The sequence below is a fragment of the Bison bison genome, unplaced genomic scaffold (genome assembly GCF_000754665.1).
Source record: "Bison bison bison isolate TAMUID 2011002044 unplaced genomic scaffold, Bison_UMD1.0 scf7180017864146, whole genome shotgun sequence".
Lineage (NCBI taxonomy): Eukaryota > Metazoa > Chordata > Mammalia > Artiodactyla > Bovidae > Bison > Bison bison.
The window spans coordinates 1,090,151-1,106,496 of record NW_011494718.1 but is presented as its reverse complement, the minus strand read 5'-3'; the positions used below and the strand labels follow the sequence as shown (position 1 = coordinate 1,106,496).

General features: G+C 42.3%; 1 protein-coding gene across 1 annotated transcript; it reads left to right on the top strand.

The window, feature by feature from the left end:
- Positions 1 to 1,274: 1,274 nt before the first annotated feature.
- On the top strand, positions 1,275 to 11,450 carry LOC104989190. Its single transcript, XM_010840796.1, has 6 exons — positions 1,275 to 1,311; positions 5,291 to 5,425; positions 5,490 to 5,774; positions 6,548 to 6,697; positions 10,221 to 10,294; positions 11,364 to 11,450. Exons 1-6 carry the CDS (start codon positions 1,275 to 1,277, stop codon positions 11,448 to 11,450), a joined length of 768 nt encoding a protein of 255 aa, XP_010839098.1.
- Positions 11,451 to 16,346: the final 4,896 nt, after the last annotated feature.

Here is a 16,346-nt window from a genome sequence, read left to right as displayed (position 1 = left end):
TAATCCTCTGTCATTCCTTTCTCTTCCTGCCCTCAATCTTTCCAGGGTCTTTTCCAATGAGTTGACTCTTCACATCAGGTTTCATGTGTATTGAAAGACTAGAAATTAAATGTCTTCAGGGTCTTTTCCAATGAGTTGACTCTTCACATCAGGTTTCATGTGTATTGAAAGACTAGAAATTAAATGTGAATTGGAAGTAAAGAGGAGAAAGTTGACAGTGTATCCTCTATACACAAGTGTGTTCCCTCTTATAGCCTGCTGTGGATAGCAGTAGGGCAATATCTTTCATAATTAAAAAACATCTTTCAATTCAGCAATTCCAGTTGTCAGCACTGATGCTACCATTATATTTTCCACACGTACAAAATTCTTCCCTGCAGCATTTCTGTGAGTTATTCTGAAGAGGGAAATGGTACATTCCTGGCCTGAATAAGACAAAGTGCTAACTAAAGACACAGACAGGAATTTTCCTGGAACAGTCTTTCATATATACATAATCGACACTAATCTCAAGGTTTTTCAAAGACTCTATAAACAGCTGAAATTGTTATTATAACGATCTCTCTAGATGGTCCAAGACAGAATACCCCAACTGGCCTCTGAATAGAACTATCCAGCGAATCAGCAGCTTATTCAAGGAGAGGAAAATATAAGATACACAGATTGTTATTATATTTTTATTCTTTATTTTGCCTCTATTTTTCCTCTATAATCCCTGGTGGGCTTTTTTTTTTCTTTCATTTTTAGATGAAATCAATCTATTGATTGCTTTCCCTTATATATAAGTAAAATAACATGTTAATATTACTATATGTCTGATCTAATTAGTTGACACTATCATATAGAAGGATTGGAAAGAAATTGTCTGCAGCCAAATCTATTTCTAAATTAGAAAAACCTACATGTACAATTACTTGAAGGGGTTAATAGACCAAATAAGGATGAATTTCACAAAATAGCACAGTGGAGATTTTTACTCTTTCAGATGGTGGAGGGCAAGAGAAGAAAGGCTTTGGGAACTTCAATAAAAATTGGAAATGACAAGGAGAGAAAAGGAGGAGGGTAAAAGGAAAGGTGGAAACTCTAAAAACAAATCTCTGGGCTGCTAAAGTGTTTTGAGGCAAAGCATGGCTGTCAACAAAGGTTCTGTCTTGTGCCCCTTCCTCCTCTCCTGAGGGTCTTCAAATGTCATCTTCCCCATGAGATGGTATTCCGGCTGCTATTCCCAAGGCTGAATTCATTCACTTTAGTTTGAATGATGACCATAGGCAGGCATGACTGAGGACCCTGTAAATACTCATAAGGACATTGGTGTGTGTTATGGAGACACCACAGTATAGGAGTTAAAGACAGATTCTGCTGTCACCTGTGTGATCTTGGACAAATTTCTCTCTGATCCTTGGTTTCTTCATTATAAATGAAGTTAATAATTGTACCAACTACTTACAGTTAAATAAAACAAATATGCTGTTACATGTAAAGCACTTCAAGTGCTTTAAAACATCTCAAAAAAAAAAAAAAAGAAAGAAATTGTCTTTCAAAAAAGAACTGTTTAAGTAAATTATTAAATATCCATGTAATGTAATGGTGTGCATGCATGCTCAGTTACTCAGTTGTGTCCAATTCTTTGTGACCCCATGGACCATAGCCCTCCAGGTTCCTCTGTCCATGGGGATTCTGCTGGCAGGTATACAGGAGCTGGTTACTATTTTCTACTCCAGGGGATCTTTCTGGCCCATGGCTTGGCCCTGAGTCTCCTCCTTTAGCAGGCAGTTTCTTTACAACTGAGCCACCTGGGAAGACCCAGTGTAATGGCATGTAGCTATAAATAAGAACAGGATAGTTCTATAAGCATTAATCTGTAAAGTTTTCTAAGATACAAGCAATGTGCAGAATAGTACATGTAGTACACTGTCTTGGAGCAGGCAATGGCAACCCACTCCAGTACTCATGCCTGGAAAATCCCATGGAAGGAGGAGCCTGGTAGGCTGCAGTCCATGGGGTCACAAAGAGTCGGACATGACTGAGCAACTTCACTTTCACTTTTCACTTTCATGCATTGGAGGAGGAAATGGCAACCTACCCCAGTGTTCTTGCCTGGAGAATCCCAGGGATGGGGGAGCCTGGTGGGCTGCTGTCTATGGGGTCGCACAGAGTCGGACACGACTGAGGTGACTTAGCAGCAGCAGCAGCAGCAGCACACTATCATTTGAAGAGGTTAAAAGAACAAATAATTATATAGTTTTAATACATACCACATCTTTGGAAAGAAAAAAAAAAACTAGTAATGACAGTTGCTTTCTGGAAAGGGATGCTGAGGGCTGAGAACAGTAAAGAGAGACTTAACTTTTTCTGTATGTTCTTGGAAATGGCAACCCATTCAAGTATTCTTGCCTGGAAAATTCCACAGACAGAGGAGCCTGGCAGGCTACAATCCATGGGGTCGCAAGAGTTGGACATGACTGAGTGACCCTCACTTTCACTTTGTAACTTGTTCAGTGGGCTCTGCACCAGATTATAACATATGGAGGGCTTTCCACACTATCAATAAGCAATTCTGTGACACAAGTGGAAATGTCTACAATTCAACTCCATTCTATCTACCCAGAGATAGCATTGGATCCCACAGGTAAAGGTGCTCAGCTCCACAGGACTGTGTTGTGTTCCTGTCCCAGCCCACCACCCAGTTCAGACGCCAATCACAAGCCCAGTTTCTCACCTGTGCTTTTGACAAATGGGCTGCAGATTGGAGGTTCCCATGACCCCTTTCTTGGATTGCTTTAATTTGCTAGAGCTGCTCACAGAACTCAAAGAACATTTTACTTACTAGATTATTGGTTTATTATAAAAATATATAATTATGGAACAAATAGATGGAAGAGATGCCTAGGAAAGACATGGGTAAGGGCACAAAATTTCCATGCCCTCTCCAGACATGCTGCTCTTTCCAAATTTCCTTGTGTTCACCAACTCTGAAGTTGTCTGAACTTGTCCTTTTGAGTTTTTATGGAGACTTCATTACATAAGCATGATTGATTACAATATTAGCCATAGATATAGATAGCCATACATATTAACTCCATCTCCTTTCCCCTTCCCCAAAATCAGAGGTGGGACTGAAAGTTCCAACCCTCCAATCACATGGTTGAGTATCCTGGCAACCAGTCCATCCTTAAGTTACCTGAGGGCTTTCCAAAAGGGACTTCATTAACATAGGACAAGACATGTATATTGCTGTCACCACTTTGTAGGAAATTCCAAAGAGTTTTAGGAGCTCTGTGCCAGAAATAGGGATAAAGACCAAAATTACACAGACGTATGTGTGTATGTGTATGTGCGTATAGGCTCAGTTCTGTTTGACTCTTTGCAACCCCATGGACTGTAGCCCACCAAGCTCCTCTGTCCATGGAGTTTTCCAGGTAAGAATATTTGAGTGGGTTGCCATTTCCTCTTCCAGGAGATCTTCCCAACCCAGGGATCAAACGTGGATCTCTTCCATCTCTTGTGTCTCCTGCTTTGGCAGGTGGCTTCTTTACCACTGTGCCACCTGGGAAGGTAACCGCCCCCCCCCCACATATACATATGAATGTATATATTTTTCTTACTATAAATCACAATAAAACACTTGTGAATTCAGTATTTTGTGAATCTGTCAGCTGTTAGCTATGGAATAGAATATTAAGTTTGCACTTATGTTTTGCTTGACATTGATCTTCCTATATATATATAACTTTTAAAATTTTGGCCTGTGCTGGATCTTTGTTAAAGTGTAAAAGCAGCTAGCTTTCTCTGAAGCAGCATGTGGGTTCAGTAGTTGTAGTGCATGGGCTTAGTTGCCACCAAGGAAGTCTGCCTCCCACAAATATTTATTAATATGCAAAATTGGAAAGTTACTGGAAAAAGAGTGAAAAAAAATATGTCACATGGCCCAAGCAACTATCGTTACCCCTAGTCTTGATATACTGAAGTGAAAGTGTTAGTCCCTCTGTAGCATCAGAACTCTTTGTGACACCATGGAATGTAGCCTGCCAGGCTCCTCTGTCCATGGAATTCTTCAAGCAAGAATACTGGTTGCTGTTCCTTGTTCAGTCACTCAGTTGTGTCCAACTCTTTGTGATCCCATGGATTGCAGCACACAGGCCTCCCTGCCCTTCAGTGTCTCCTGGAGTTTGCTCAACTCATGTCATTGAGTTGGTAATGCCATCCAACCATCTCATGCTCTGTTGTCCCCTTCTCCTCCTGCCCTCCATCTTTCCCACCAACAGAATCTTTTCCAATGAGTTGGCTCTTTGCATCAGGTGGCCAAAGGATTGGAGCTATAGCTTCAGCATGAGTCCTTCCAGGGCTGATTTCCTTTAGGATTGACTGGTTTGATCTTGCTGTGCAAAGGACTCTCAAGAGTCTTCTCCAGCACCACAATTCAAAAGCATCCATTCTTCAGCACTCCATCTTCTTTATCACCCAAGTTTCACATCTGTACATGGCTACTGGAAAAACCATAGCTTTAACTATATGAACGATGGTCAACAGCAAAGTGTTGTCTCTGCTCTTTCATATGCTGTCTAGGTTTCTCATAGCTTTTCTTCCAAGGAGCAAGCAAACGTCTTTTAATTTCATGGTTGCAGTCGCCATCCACAGTGATTTTGGAGCCCAAGACAACAAAGTTTGCCACTGTTTGCATTTTTTACTCCATCTGTTTGCCTCGAGGTGATGGGACAGGATGCCCTGATCTTAGTTTTAACAGTAATGGAGTGGGTAGCCATTCCATTCTCCAGGGAATCTTCCCCACCCAGGGGTCCCTGCAGGGAGAGGGAGAGTTCTCTTCCATTGCAGGTGGATTCTTTACCATCTGACCCTAGCCCTAACCCAATTTCTTCTCTCAACTCTCAGGTATTCTACTTAGTAGAGGAGAGCCATGTACTGATTTGTGCTATTTGTCAGTCATTTGCTTTTTCTTAAATTAATCGCTACTCTCTGACGCAATGTTCAGATTTCTTTCGAGAAGAATGAAGTGAAGTGAAAGTCGCTCAGTTGTGTTCGACACTTTGTGACCCCATGGACGACTATACAGTCCATGGAATTCTCCAGGCCAGAATACTGGAGTGGGTACTCGTTCCCTTCGCCAGGGGATCTTCCCAACCCAGGAATTGAACCCAGGTCTCCCGCATTGCAGGAGGATTCTTTATCAACTGAGCTATCAGGGAAGCCCATGGAAAAGAATAAACAGCTGTAAACACTACTTTATTAAGCACGAGTGTGTAATTCTCTGAAATATTTCTTTGTGGGAAAGAGATTCTGCCCCGCACGGCCCAATTCAAAGCTTCCGCTAGTGCTAAGCCCAATGTTTCCGAATTTCCCGCTGACCGAGACTCCAGGTCCACAGATCGCCCCTCGCAGCCGATCCCCGACCCCGGCCCCGGCGGAGGCGGGAGACGGATGCTGACCTGCAGCCCCCGTAGACAGAGGACCAGAGTGCTGGCCTCTGAAAGGCGGGGACTTGGTGGAAGCGGTCCAGTTCTCGCGAGGTTTCGTCCTGACGGGAGCAGGCGACAGCTCCGCGGAGAGAGTGGGTTTCGCTCACAGGAGGGAGCCGAAGGGCCTGGAGTGGTCGTTGCTACCCGGGGTCCGAGCCGGGGGAGAAGCCGTCACCTGTAAAAAGCCAGTTCTCCCTAAAGTCACCCCTGGGGAAGTCCAAGGCAGCGCTGGCCTCTTCCTTCGGCTGTGGGGGCAGCGCAGGCAAACCTTGCCGGCTACAGAGAACCGCCCTAAGCAAAGTGAGAGCGGGGCCGGGGTTGTGGGGAGAGGGGGACGAGTGGTGGTGGGGGAAGGGAGCCGGCAAACCTCGCGATAAGAGGTCTGTCCGGAGCAGTTGGGGGCGGCCGGGGGAGGGGCGGGAGCTTCAGCACCGAGGACAGCGGCCGGGGGGGTGAGGGGGCGGTGTCTGGGCGGCGAGGACGCTCTTAGACGTGATCTTTTCTGGTTTCGGAGAAAGAAAAATCGTTTCAGCCCTTGGATGTTTCCCGTCGAGGCTAGGACACTGGGCCCTCCAGCACCGCATAGTGGTCTTGCATACTGCTGAGGGCCGCGGATCCGCTCTGCGGGTGCCCGATCTCGCAATAAGGAGCGTGGGGGCTTCACCGCCAACTGTCTGGTTTTAATTAAAAGATTTCTTGAAAAACGGCAGTGTGTACAGCCTTTTCTGACCTCACAGATCCCTTTTAGATTGTTCAGCCCTCGTCATCCTTTTGACAGCCGTGTTATCCGTGCATTTTATCCTTGAAATGAAATGAAGTCGCTCAGTCATGTCCGAATCTTTGCGATCCCATGGACTGTGGCCCACCAGGCTCCTCGGTCCATGGGATTTTCCAGGCATGAATACTGGAGTGGGTTGCCATTTCCTTCTCCAGGAGTGGAGATTATCCTTAATCTTTCCTAAAATTCATGTTTGTGCTGGATACGCCAAGAACATAAACACAGGTGTCCGGGCTCCTGGGGAGCTGGAGCTTAAAGTGGATCTAGTGAAGCAAACCAGCGGCGTCTCTCCCAGGTGGTCATCCAGCGGCTGCCCCCCAGCATCACCAAGGAGCAGCTGGAACAGCAGCTGCACCTGCTGCCCGCACACCTTTACCACTGAGCTCGGGTGAGAAGCCTTTACGAACATTAAGAGGCCAACCTGGAGTTCCCTGGCGGTACTGTGGTTAGTACTCCGAGCTTTCTCTGCTGGGCCTGGGTTCAACCCCTAGTTGGAAACTAAGACCCCACAAGCTGCACTGCAGGACCTTTGATTTTCTACCTCTGAGGACCAGCTTTCTAACCCTGGCTTTGTGCAGTAGGGAGACTGACCTAAAGTGCCTCTCCGAAATCTTTAAAAAGATCTGTTAATATTTTGTTTGGTTTTCTTGCTAAAGAATATCCAGATTGTTGAAAGTAACTGAGAGGTTATTCTTTGGCATAAAGGTTTTATCTGAAGTTGTCGGGAGCCACGTTAGGCATTACTGACAAAATGCAGGCACGGCCTCAGCCCCCTCTCCTCATTCTGCAGGCATGGACCCAGGATGAAGGAGTTAGGCCTTGTAATTCTGACTTGTTTTTTCCTCTCCTTGGCTGAGTTGACTAAAAAGGAATATGAAGGTACTTATTGTTCTTGCACAAAGCAGCTGTGCTCAGAGAATAATTCATAAGGTTAATCATTGACATTTGTTTAAGGACTTTTACAAAAGAGTGTTCCAGGATAAGCGCATAGGCTGCAGCTTGAGAACATGGGAGGGATTGCTATCTGAAGCCTATTTGTGAGGAAAATGTTTATGGCAAAGGCATTTACTGAATTTAGGGCTTAGAAATAATTAAAATAGTTAAAAGTTAAAGATTTAAGGAATGTTGTAAAGTTAGCATATTTTACTATAGCTTATAGAAGTTAGGAATTTTTAGAGACACTATACTAGAAGTCTTTTTAAGAGATAGTGAGCTCAGGACGTTAAGGGCAAACAGGATTTAGGAAGATAAGTAGGAAACTGAGGAATGTAGCATGAGTTACAATGTAATCACAAGTTAACTATAGGACACATAAGAGGAAGTAGATACTAGATGGTAAAGCTGATTTGGAGAGAATCGCTGAAGCAGGAACTCTGTTTGAAGAGCAACAATGATTTATGGAGATAATAAATCTGGGTGAGGGGGAACTGAAAATGTTCAAGCCTCTGACCTAATGTTTTTGTAAAAGTATAAAAGAGGATCTTAAACTTGAAATAAATAGGCAGTCCAAGAAAACTGAAAGACTGCCTCATTTTTCTTGCTGACACCGTCCATCTCTTCAGGTTGATTCCCTGGCTGCTGGAGCTGGACTCTGGCATGAAATAGTTTGTTATATTCAGGAAAAGAAAAATAAAAAGACATCTTGAGTTTCTTACTATTTTCATTGTTGTCTCTTCTTTAGTCTTTATACTCACCCCCACTCAAGAGCATACATTAACTTTAGAAATCCTGATGACATCCTTTTTTAGAGATCATTTTGATGGATATATCTTCATTGACACTAAAGTTTGGGTCATTGGCTTTTTAAATTCTTTATTATAATTTCTAAGTACATTAACGTTTGCTGGATGTTTGTGAATTTTAATTAAGAATACTTAGATGCTAATCTAAAATAGTTTCATAAATTTTGATTATGTTATTGTGATTATGGGCTTATGTTGAAAATTAAAATTACATATAACCCAAAGAATTCTAGCAATTTTGTATGGTAATAACAACGTATTTATGTATTTTCATTGGAGAGTGAAGTTTTTCTCATAAATGAGTGTTCTGGATAAGTAAACTTCACTCTTTTATGTTCTCAAAGTAAATAATTTTATCCTGGTACTAGGTAATAGGCATTATGGATGTAGCATTAAATATGAATCAGACATTGTCCCTGTCAGCCTGAAGCCTTGCTCTCCTTTTGGTTCTTGACTTTATTCTGAGCATGACAGTGAAAGTGTTAGTCACTCAGTTGCATCCGACTTTTTGCAACCCCATGGACTGTACCCTGCCAGGCTCCTCTGTCCAAGGAATTCTCCAGGCAAAAATACTGGAGTGGATAGCCATTTCCTTCTCCAGGGGATCCTCCTGTTCCAGGGACCAAACCTGGGTCTCTTGCATTGCAGGCAGATTCTTTACCATCTGAGCCACCAGGAAAGAGTTGAGTATGAAATAAATACACAAAAGTGATGATGTCCCTAACCAAGTCCCTTATGATCTAAGTCCTTGTCGCTGTTTATAAAGGCCCTGATACTTTTTACCTAATTACCTAACTCTTTCGCTACCTAACGACCTGACACTGTGCTAACCAACCTCTTGACACTATCTTTAATTAAGATGTTGATACTCTCTTTCCTCAAGCTCCAAGGATGTCCTTATCTAAGGCCCTGACATTGTCTCTAATTGCCTGAGCTTTCCATCACTAATACCCAGATGCTGTCTATAACTAAAAGCCCTGATGTTATGCCTAAATCCCTGATGATATCCATAACTAGCAGTCTTAAAAAGCTTTAACTAAGGCCCTGATGTTATCCCTAACTAAGGCCCTGATGCTGACTGTAATGTCTTGGTCTGTCCCTTACTAATGTTCTGACACTTTCCATAACTAAAGACCCGACACTGTTTCTAACCAACAGCCTAACTTGCTACCTAACTGATGTGAAGAACTTAGCCTCTCTGCACCAGTGCTAAACTGAACCCTAGAGACATAATTTTAGGAAGTAGAAAAGATTAGTTTTATCACTTTGCCAACCAGTCGGGGACACAGCATACTGATATCCTCAAAAATGTGTGTCCCAATGACAAAAGATTTGATAAGGTATTTGTAGAGATAGTTCAAGGACAGAGTTTTTTTTTTTTAACAAGGATTAGACTGTGTTCAGGCTTGCACTCCTTTAATCTGGCCTCAATGGTCTCTTAATCAGCTTTTCTGGAATGAAGAACGCCATCATCTTCCATTTGTTGGAGTTTTAGTTCTGTAAGGAGCTCAAAACTACTGTTATGTGTATCTCTTAAGGCAGAACCAGGGCCCTGCCTAAAGGTTGCACTATTGTTCTTGACTGTTCCTCCCTTGTCTCTGCATCCCCTTCTTTCCCTGACTAGCAACTGTTCAAATCTGTGCTTTGGAGCTCAGGGAAGTTCCCTGCAAAGAAGCACCAGGGTACACAGAAAGACTTCTATGCCTAAGAAACCCTTAATGTCCCTCTCAGTTTCACCCCTCTCTTCTCTTTGATACTCCTCAATCTTGTGGAGATCAGATGTTTTATAAGAAAAGGAATAATCATTTCAGATTGAGACATTAATCGTAAGTTTTGCAGAGGAAGTTGGTTTTAGGGAGACTCACTTTTAATTCCCACTTTGGTTTTATCTTTCCCCACATCTTTCAGGGGGTGGGGTGATGACTGCTCTGACTACTTAAATGGGACATAGGCCTGCCTAAATTTGGGGGAATGGATATCAGAGTAGTAACATTTGACTTTTAAGTCCTGAATCAGAATCTTGTATGGTGCAGCAAACGTAGTTAAAAGTAGGAGGAGTGATTGGTGTAGAATGGATACATAATACATGTATGGTTGAGCCCCTTCACTGTTCACCTGAAACTATCACAACATTGTTAAGCAGCTACACCCCAATATAGAATAAAAAGTTAAAAAGGAGGAACTATTACTAAATTTTAATAGTAAATATACATCTCATTTCCTTAGGAATTCAGGAGGCTGAGTCTGAAACCCAGTCTGGAATAAGCACTTTGCAGAGCCTGTTGTCTAATTCTATCTCAGTAGGTTTTAACTTCTGATGTACTATTAAAATATTCATAACAGGAGCTACTGACCATTACAGGTATGTCTTGTCTTTCTATTAATATCTGATCTAATTTCATTGTTTAAAATTTGACAGTTAGGAGAGGAGTTCTTGAAAACTAAGGTTGCAACTACCTTCAGACATTGTTTTGAGAATGGCTAATGGCATCCCAAGTCTGACATGGCTCAGATGTATAAGCTCAGCACTGCAGGGATGCATCTACAATCACACCCACAGTGGTCACTTAGCTTCACCTTGGGTACCTGAAACATAGGTACTCCTTTTTCACTTTCAAAAGCACTCCCCTCCTCGATGCCAAAACAGATGTACAATGCATGTCTGAAAGGCCATGGAACAGGCCACTTTGGTCAGTAACATTTAGGTTAAACCATGTATCAGAGTGACTTCCTCATGCCTCAGTACGTGAAGATATTTTTTTCCCTTTTGATTACATGTCTTCAAAAGAGAACACTGATGATCAAAATATATATCCCTCAGTGCAGGAGTGATTCAGCTCTTTGCCCTGCATGTGTATCATGTCCCTCAGTGCTAGGATTCTTCTCTGTTTGCTGAGGTAATCCATGTGGGGGGAATACTGATCAAGTATTGTGAACATGCTCAGAGGCATGTTAATGAGAAAATGCTTTACAGGCCATACATTTTATCATTTATACCCAGTTGTCACACAAGCATTATGCATGTGCTTTGAGCAGTAGACCTAAAGTAAGTAGTGATACATCATGCGTCATTACACTCTGATAACTTCACTAGACAAGTTCCCTTTCCTTCTAAACATTAGGGAAAAAGCAAAGCTAACATAAATATGGAGTTCAGTACAGAGGTGTCATTCATCCAATTGCTCGAAGTCCTACTTAGCTTGAAGGGAAGGATTTCCCTATATCTGGAAAACAGATCTAAACCAGTAATGAAAGAAAACCATAAACATAACCATGTTCACCAATTCACTCAGTAAACAATCCTTCTGTTAACTTTTTATGAAGCCATGAGATTTTCAAGTAAAATTTTTAATTTCTTATCCAATTCAGTGGTATGATATGATGTTTGTTAAACAGTCCTCTACATCAACCTTGTTGAAGGTGGAGCACTTTTGCAAAATCGTTAGAGTACAATAACTGTCTATAAATCACGAAAAGACTTAAAAGGTCATAGTTAAACATTCATTCACAATGTGATTGACCAAGGAAACTTAGTTACTACTTTGACATTCAACATTTAAAATAGCTAGAATTATGACTGATAACATTTTATCAGGACTTACTAGATTTTTATGAATTGCATGTAATTTAACATACTGATCAAACATTTCTAAGATGTCTCAGTGGCCTTTTAAAGCATCTCAAAGTTAGCAGGAGATCAAAAGAACTATTAGAATCTGTCAAATAGTACTTACTTAGCCAAAGAGAATAGTTAATTCCAGCACAAATACAGATAACTTAAAGGCAAAGGAACTCACAGTTCAGTTCAGTCACTCAGTCGTGTCCAACTCTTTGTGACCCCATGAATTACAGCACACCAGGCCTCCCTGTCCATCACCAACTCTTGGAGTTCACCCAAACTCATGTGCATCGAGTCGGTGATGCCATCCAGCCATCTCATCCTCTATCATCCCCTTCTCCTCCTGCCCCCAATCCCTCCTAGCATCAGGGTCTTTTCCAATGAGTCAACTCTTTTCATAAAGTGGCCAAAGTATTGGGGTTTCAGCCTCAGTATTAGTCCTTCCAATGAACACCTAGGACTGGTCTCCTTTAGAATGGACTGGTTGGATCTCCTTGCAGTCCAAGGGACTCTCAAGAGTCTTCTCCACACCACAGTTCAAAAGCATCAATTCTTTGGTGCTCAGCTTATTTCACAGTAACTTCACAGTGGAGTTCCTTTCACTCCACTGGAAAAACCATAGCCTTGACTAGATGGACCTTTGTTGGCAAAGTAATATCTCTGCTTTTTAATATGCTATCTAGGTTGGTCATAACTTTCCTTCCAAGGAGTAAGCGTCTTTTAATTTCATGGCTCCAGTCACCATCTGCAGTGATTTTGGACCCCACAAAAAATAAAGTCTGACACTGTTTCCAATGTTTCCCCATCTATTTCCCATGAAGTAATGGGACCAGATCTTAGTTTTCTGAAGGAACTCACAAGCACCTTCCAAATGAAATTTTCTGGAACAAAAAAAAATCACCCAAATGGGAACCAAGATTATGCCGAATATACAAAGTTAAAAGGACTTCAGACTTCATGCCAGGGAGTTACTACATGCAGGCCAAGGAGTCACAACATCCCAAGTGATACTTTTCTGGTGTCCAAAATTAATTCCGTGGAGTAGGACATTTGAATAGGTCCAAACAGGATGAGTGACATTGTACAGGAGGCAGGGATCAAGATCATCCCCAAGGAAAAGAAATGCAAAAAGGCAAAATGGTTGCCTGAGGAGGCCTTACAAATAGCTGTGAATAGAAGAGAGACAAAAGGCAAAGGAGAAAAGGAAAGATATATCCATTTGAATGCAGGTTCCAAAGAAGAGCAAAGAGAGATAACAAAGCCTTCCTCAGTGATCAGTGCAAAGAAATAGAGGAGAACAATAAAATGGGAAACTCTAGAGATTTCTTCAAGAAAATTAGAGATACCAAGGGAAATTTTCATGCAAAGATGGGCACAATAAAGAACAGAAATGATATGGACCTAACAGAAGAAGAAGATATTAAGAAAAGGCGGCAAGAATACACAGAAGAACTATACAAAAAAGACATTCATGACCCAGATAATCACGATGGTGTGATCACCAACCTAGAGCCAGTCATCCTGGAATGTGAAGTCAAGTGGGCCTTAGGAAGTACCACTACAAACAAAGCTAGTGGAGGTGATGGAGTTCCAGTTGAACTATTTCAAATCCTAAACGATGATGCTGTGAAAGTGCTACACTCAATATGTCAGCAATTTTGGAATACTGAGCAGTGACCATAGAACTGGAAAAAGTCAGTTTTCATTCCAATTCCAAAGAAAGGCAATGCCAAAGAATGCTCAAACTACCACACAATTGCACTCATCTCACATACTACTAAAGTAATACTCAAAATTCTCCAAGCCAGGCTTCAACAGTACATGAGCCATGAACTTCCAGATGTTCAAGTTGGATTTAGAAAAGGCGGAGGAATCAGAGATCAAATTGCCAACCTCCATCGGATCATTGAAAAAGCAAGACAGTCAGAAAAACATCTACTTCTGCTTTATTGACTATACCAAAGCCTTTGACTGTGTGGATCACAACAAACTAGGGAAAATTCTTCAAGAGATGGGAATACCAGACCTCCTGACCTGCCTCTTAAGAAATTGTATGCAGGTCAGGAAGCAACAGTTAGAACTGGGCATGAAACAACAGATTGGTTCCAAATAGGGAAAGGAGTACATCAAGGCTGTATATTGTCACCGAGCTTATTTAACTTATATGCAGACTACATCATGAGAAATACTTGCCTGGAGGAAGCACAAGCTGGAATCAAGATTGCCAGGAGAAATATCAATAACCTCAAATATGCAGATGACATCACCCTTATGGCAGAAAGCAAAGAACTAAAGAGCCTCTTCATGAAAGTGAAAGAAGAGAGTAAAAATTTGGCTTAAAGCTCAACATTCAGAAAACTAAGATCATGGCATCTGGTCCCATCACTTCATTGCAAATAGATGGGGAAACAGTGGAAACAGTGAGAGACTTTATTTTTTTGGTTTCCAAAATCACTGCAGATGGTGATTGGAACCATGAAATTAAGAGACAGATGCTTGCTCCTTGGAGGAAAAGTTATGACCAACCTAGACAACATATTAAAAAGCAGAGACATTACTTTGCCAACAAAAGTCCATCTAGTCAAGGCTATGGTTTTTCCAGTAGTCATGTATGGATGTGAGAGTTGGACTATAAAGAAATCTGAGTGCAGAAGAATTGATGCTTTTGAACTGTGGTGTTGGAGAAGACTCTTGAGAGTCCCTTGGACTTCAAGGAGATCCAACCAGTTCATCCTAAAGGAAATCAGTCCTGAATATTCATTGGAAGGACTGATGCTGAAGCTGAAACTCCAATACTTTGGCCACCTGATGTGAAGAGATGACTCATTTGAAAAGACCCTGATGCTAGGAAAGATTGAAGGCAGGAGGAAAAGGACAGAGGATGAGATGGTTGCCTGGTATCACCAACTCAATGGACATGAGTCTGAGTAAACTCTGGGAGTTGGTGATGGACAGGGAGGCCTTGCATGCTGAAGTCCATGGGGTCGCAGAGTCACACACAACTGAGCGACTGAATTGAACTGAACTGCAACAGGATGAGAGAAGACTGTCCTCAAGGCAAAGTTGGCTTTGGTAGCTGCTAGGGCAAACCCTCTTCTTCTGTCTGCTCCTGTCCTGGAGTTTCAACTGCCAGGATGACAGATGGGTTATGACTAGGGCTCGGCCTTTCCAGGCAAGGGTCCCAGGCGATATGGTCTCTAAAGCAATTATCCAACCGTCCACTCTCTTGAAAGAGGCTGGCATGGAGAAAATCTTGGAGCATCTCATCAAGTCAGGGTACCCACAGGAACTGTGCCCAAGTCAGCACCTCTTGAGCACTCAATCTGATCCCAAAACTCCACATCTGTGCACATGTGCCAAACCAAAAATCTCAGAGACAGATTATCACGTGAAGTAGAAAAGCATAGCTTTACTGCTTCTCCAGGTAAAGAGGGACACAGGAAACTTGTGCTCTCAAAAACTGTGCCCCAATGCAGGAGTTTTTTGTTATGAGTTTTATAGCAATGTTTTAAGGGCAGAGATTTAATAAGGAGTAGGGTGTGTACAGGGCCTGAAATCCTTTAATCTGGCCTCAGGTGGTCTCTGGAATGGAGAATGCTAAAATCTTCCATTTTCTTTGAGGGGGCAGGGTTATTTCAGTAAAGAATTCATAGATATTGTTATGTGTATCCCTTTAGCCAGAAACAGGACCCTGACCCAAGACCAAATTACTGTTTCTTGACCATGCCTCCCTTCTCTCTGCATCTGCTCCCCTTCCTGATTAGCATTTGCTTGAATCTGCCTTTTGGAACTCAGGGAAGGTCATAGAGCCTGGAGTCTATTCCCAATAAATAAGAAACAGGAGACATGAGAAAGGCTTCCATTCCCAGGAGCCCCACAAGGTTCTGCTCAATTTCACTACCAGGCCCTGACCATATACTAATTATGGCCCTGAGCTGTCCGAGATGGCCTGAGCTTTCCCTTACTGTAGACTTAACTCTCTTCCCTAAGGCCCTGATGTTGGCTCTAATGAATGCCTTGACAATGTTGGTAACAAATGGTCTAATGTATCTTTTACTAAGATCTTCACATTTTCTCTGAGGCCCTGACACTGTCCCTAATTAAGACCTTAATGTTGTTTCTAAGTAATGGCCTGACACAGTCCCTCACTGCGTTGATGATTCTCTTACTAAGGCCTTGAAGAAGTCTCTACCTGAGGAGCTGACACTATCTATAACTAATTCCCTGACTCTTTTCCTAACTAACATCCTAATTTTGTCTCTAAATAACACCCTGTACATTCTCCAGATAAGAATACTGATGTGGGTTGCCATTTCCTCCTCCAGGGGATCTTCCCAACCCAGGGATGGAACCCGCATCTCTTTTGTCTCTTACATTGGCAGGTGGGTTCTTTACCACTAGTGCCACCCTGGTGGCGGGTGGTCCAATCCCACACTGGTCCTAACTAAGAGACGCTCAAGAGTCTTCTCCAACTATAGGATACAGGAAGAAGAAAAGAAAAGCAGGCCCTGGCAAGGGCCACAAAAGAAATTTATAATTATTGATAAACTGGATGCTATAAGGCATGAGACTCTTGGAACAAGTCCAGAGGAAACAGTTCATAGTCTTGAAAACAGGGTATCATCCTGGGGTTGGAAAATCGACCCCGACTGTTCTCAATGGGTGTCTCAGAGTCACATGTTTTACATATCTGGTGGAAAATCTATAGATAAGAATATTAGTCTTAGTTACTG

Bases quoted from the DNA above. Each gene is read 5' to 3' on its own strand.
- LOC104989190 (XM_010840796.1), top strand. From the start codon at position 1,275: ATGACTGAGGACCCTGTAAATACTCATAAGGACATTG. The intron at 1,312-5,290 runs GTGTGTGTTATG...TTTGTGGGAAAG, and splicing joins AAATACTCATAAGGACATTG to AGATTCTGCCCCGCACGGCC. The intron at 5,426-5,489 runs GCGGGAGACGGA...GGCCTCTGAAAG, and splicing joins CGACCCCGGCCCCGGCGGAG to GCGGGGACTTGGTGGAAGCG.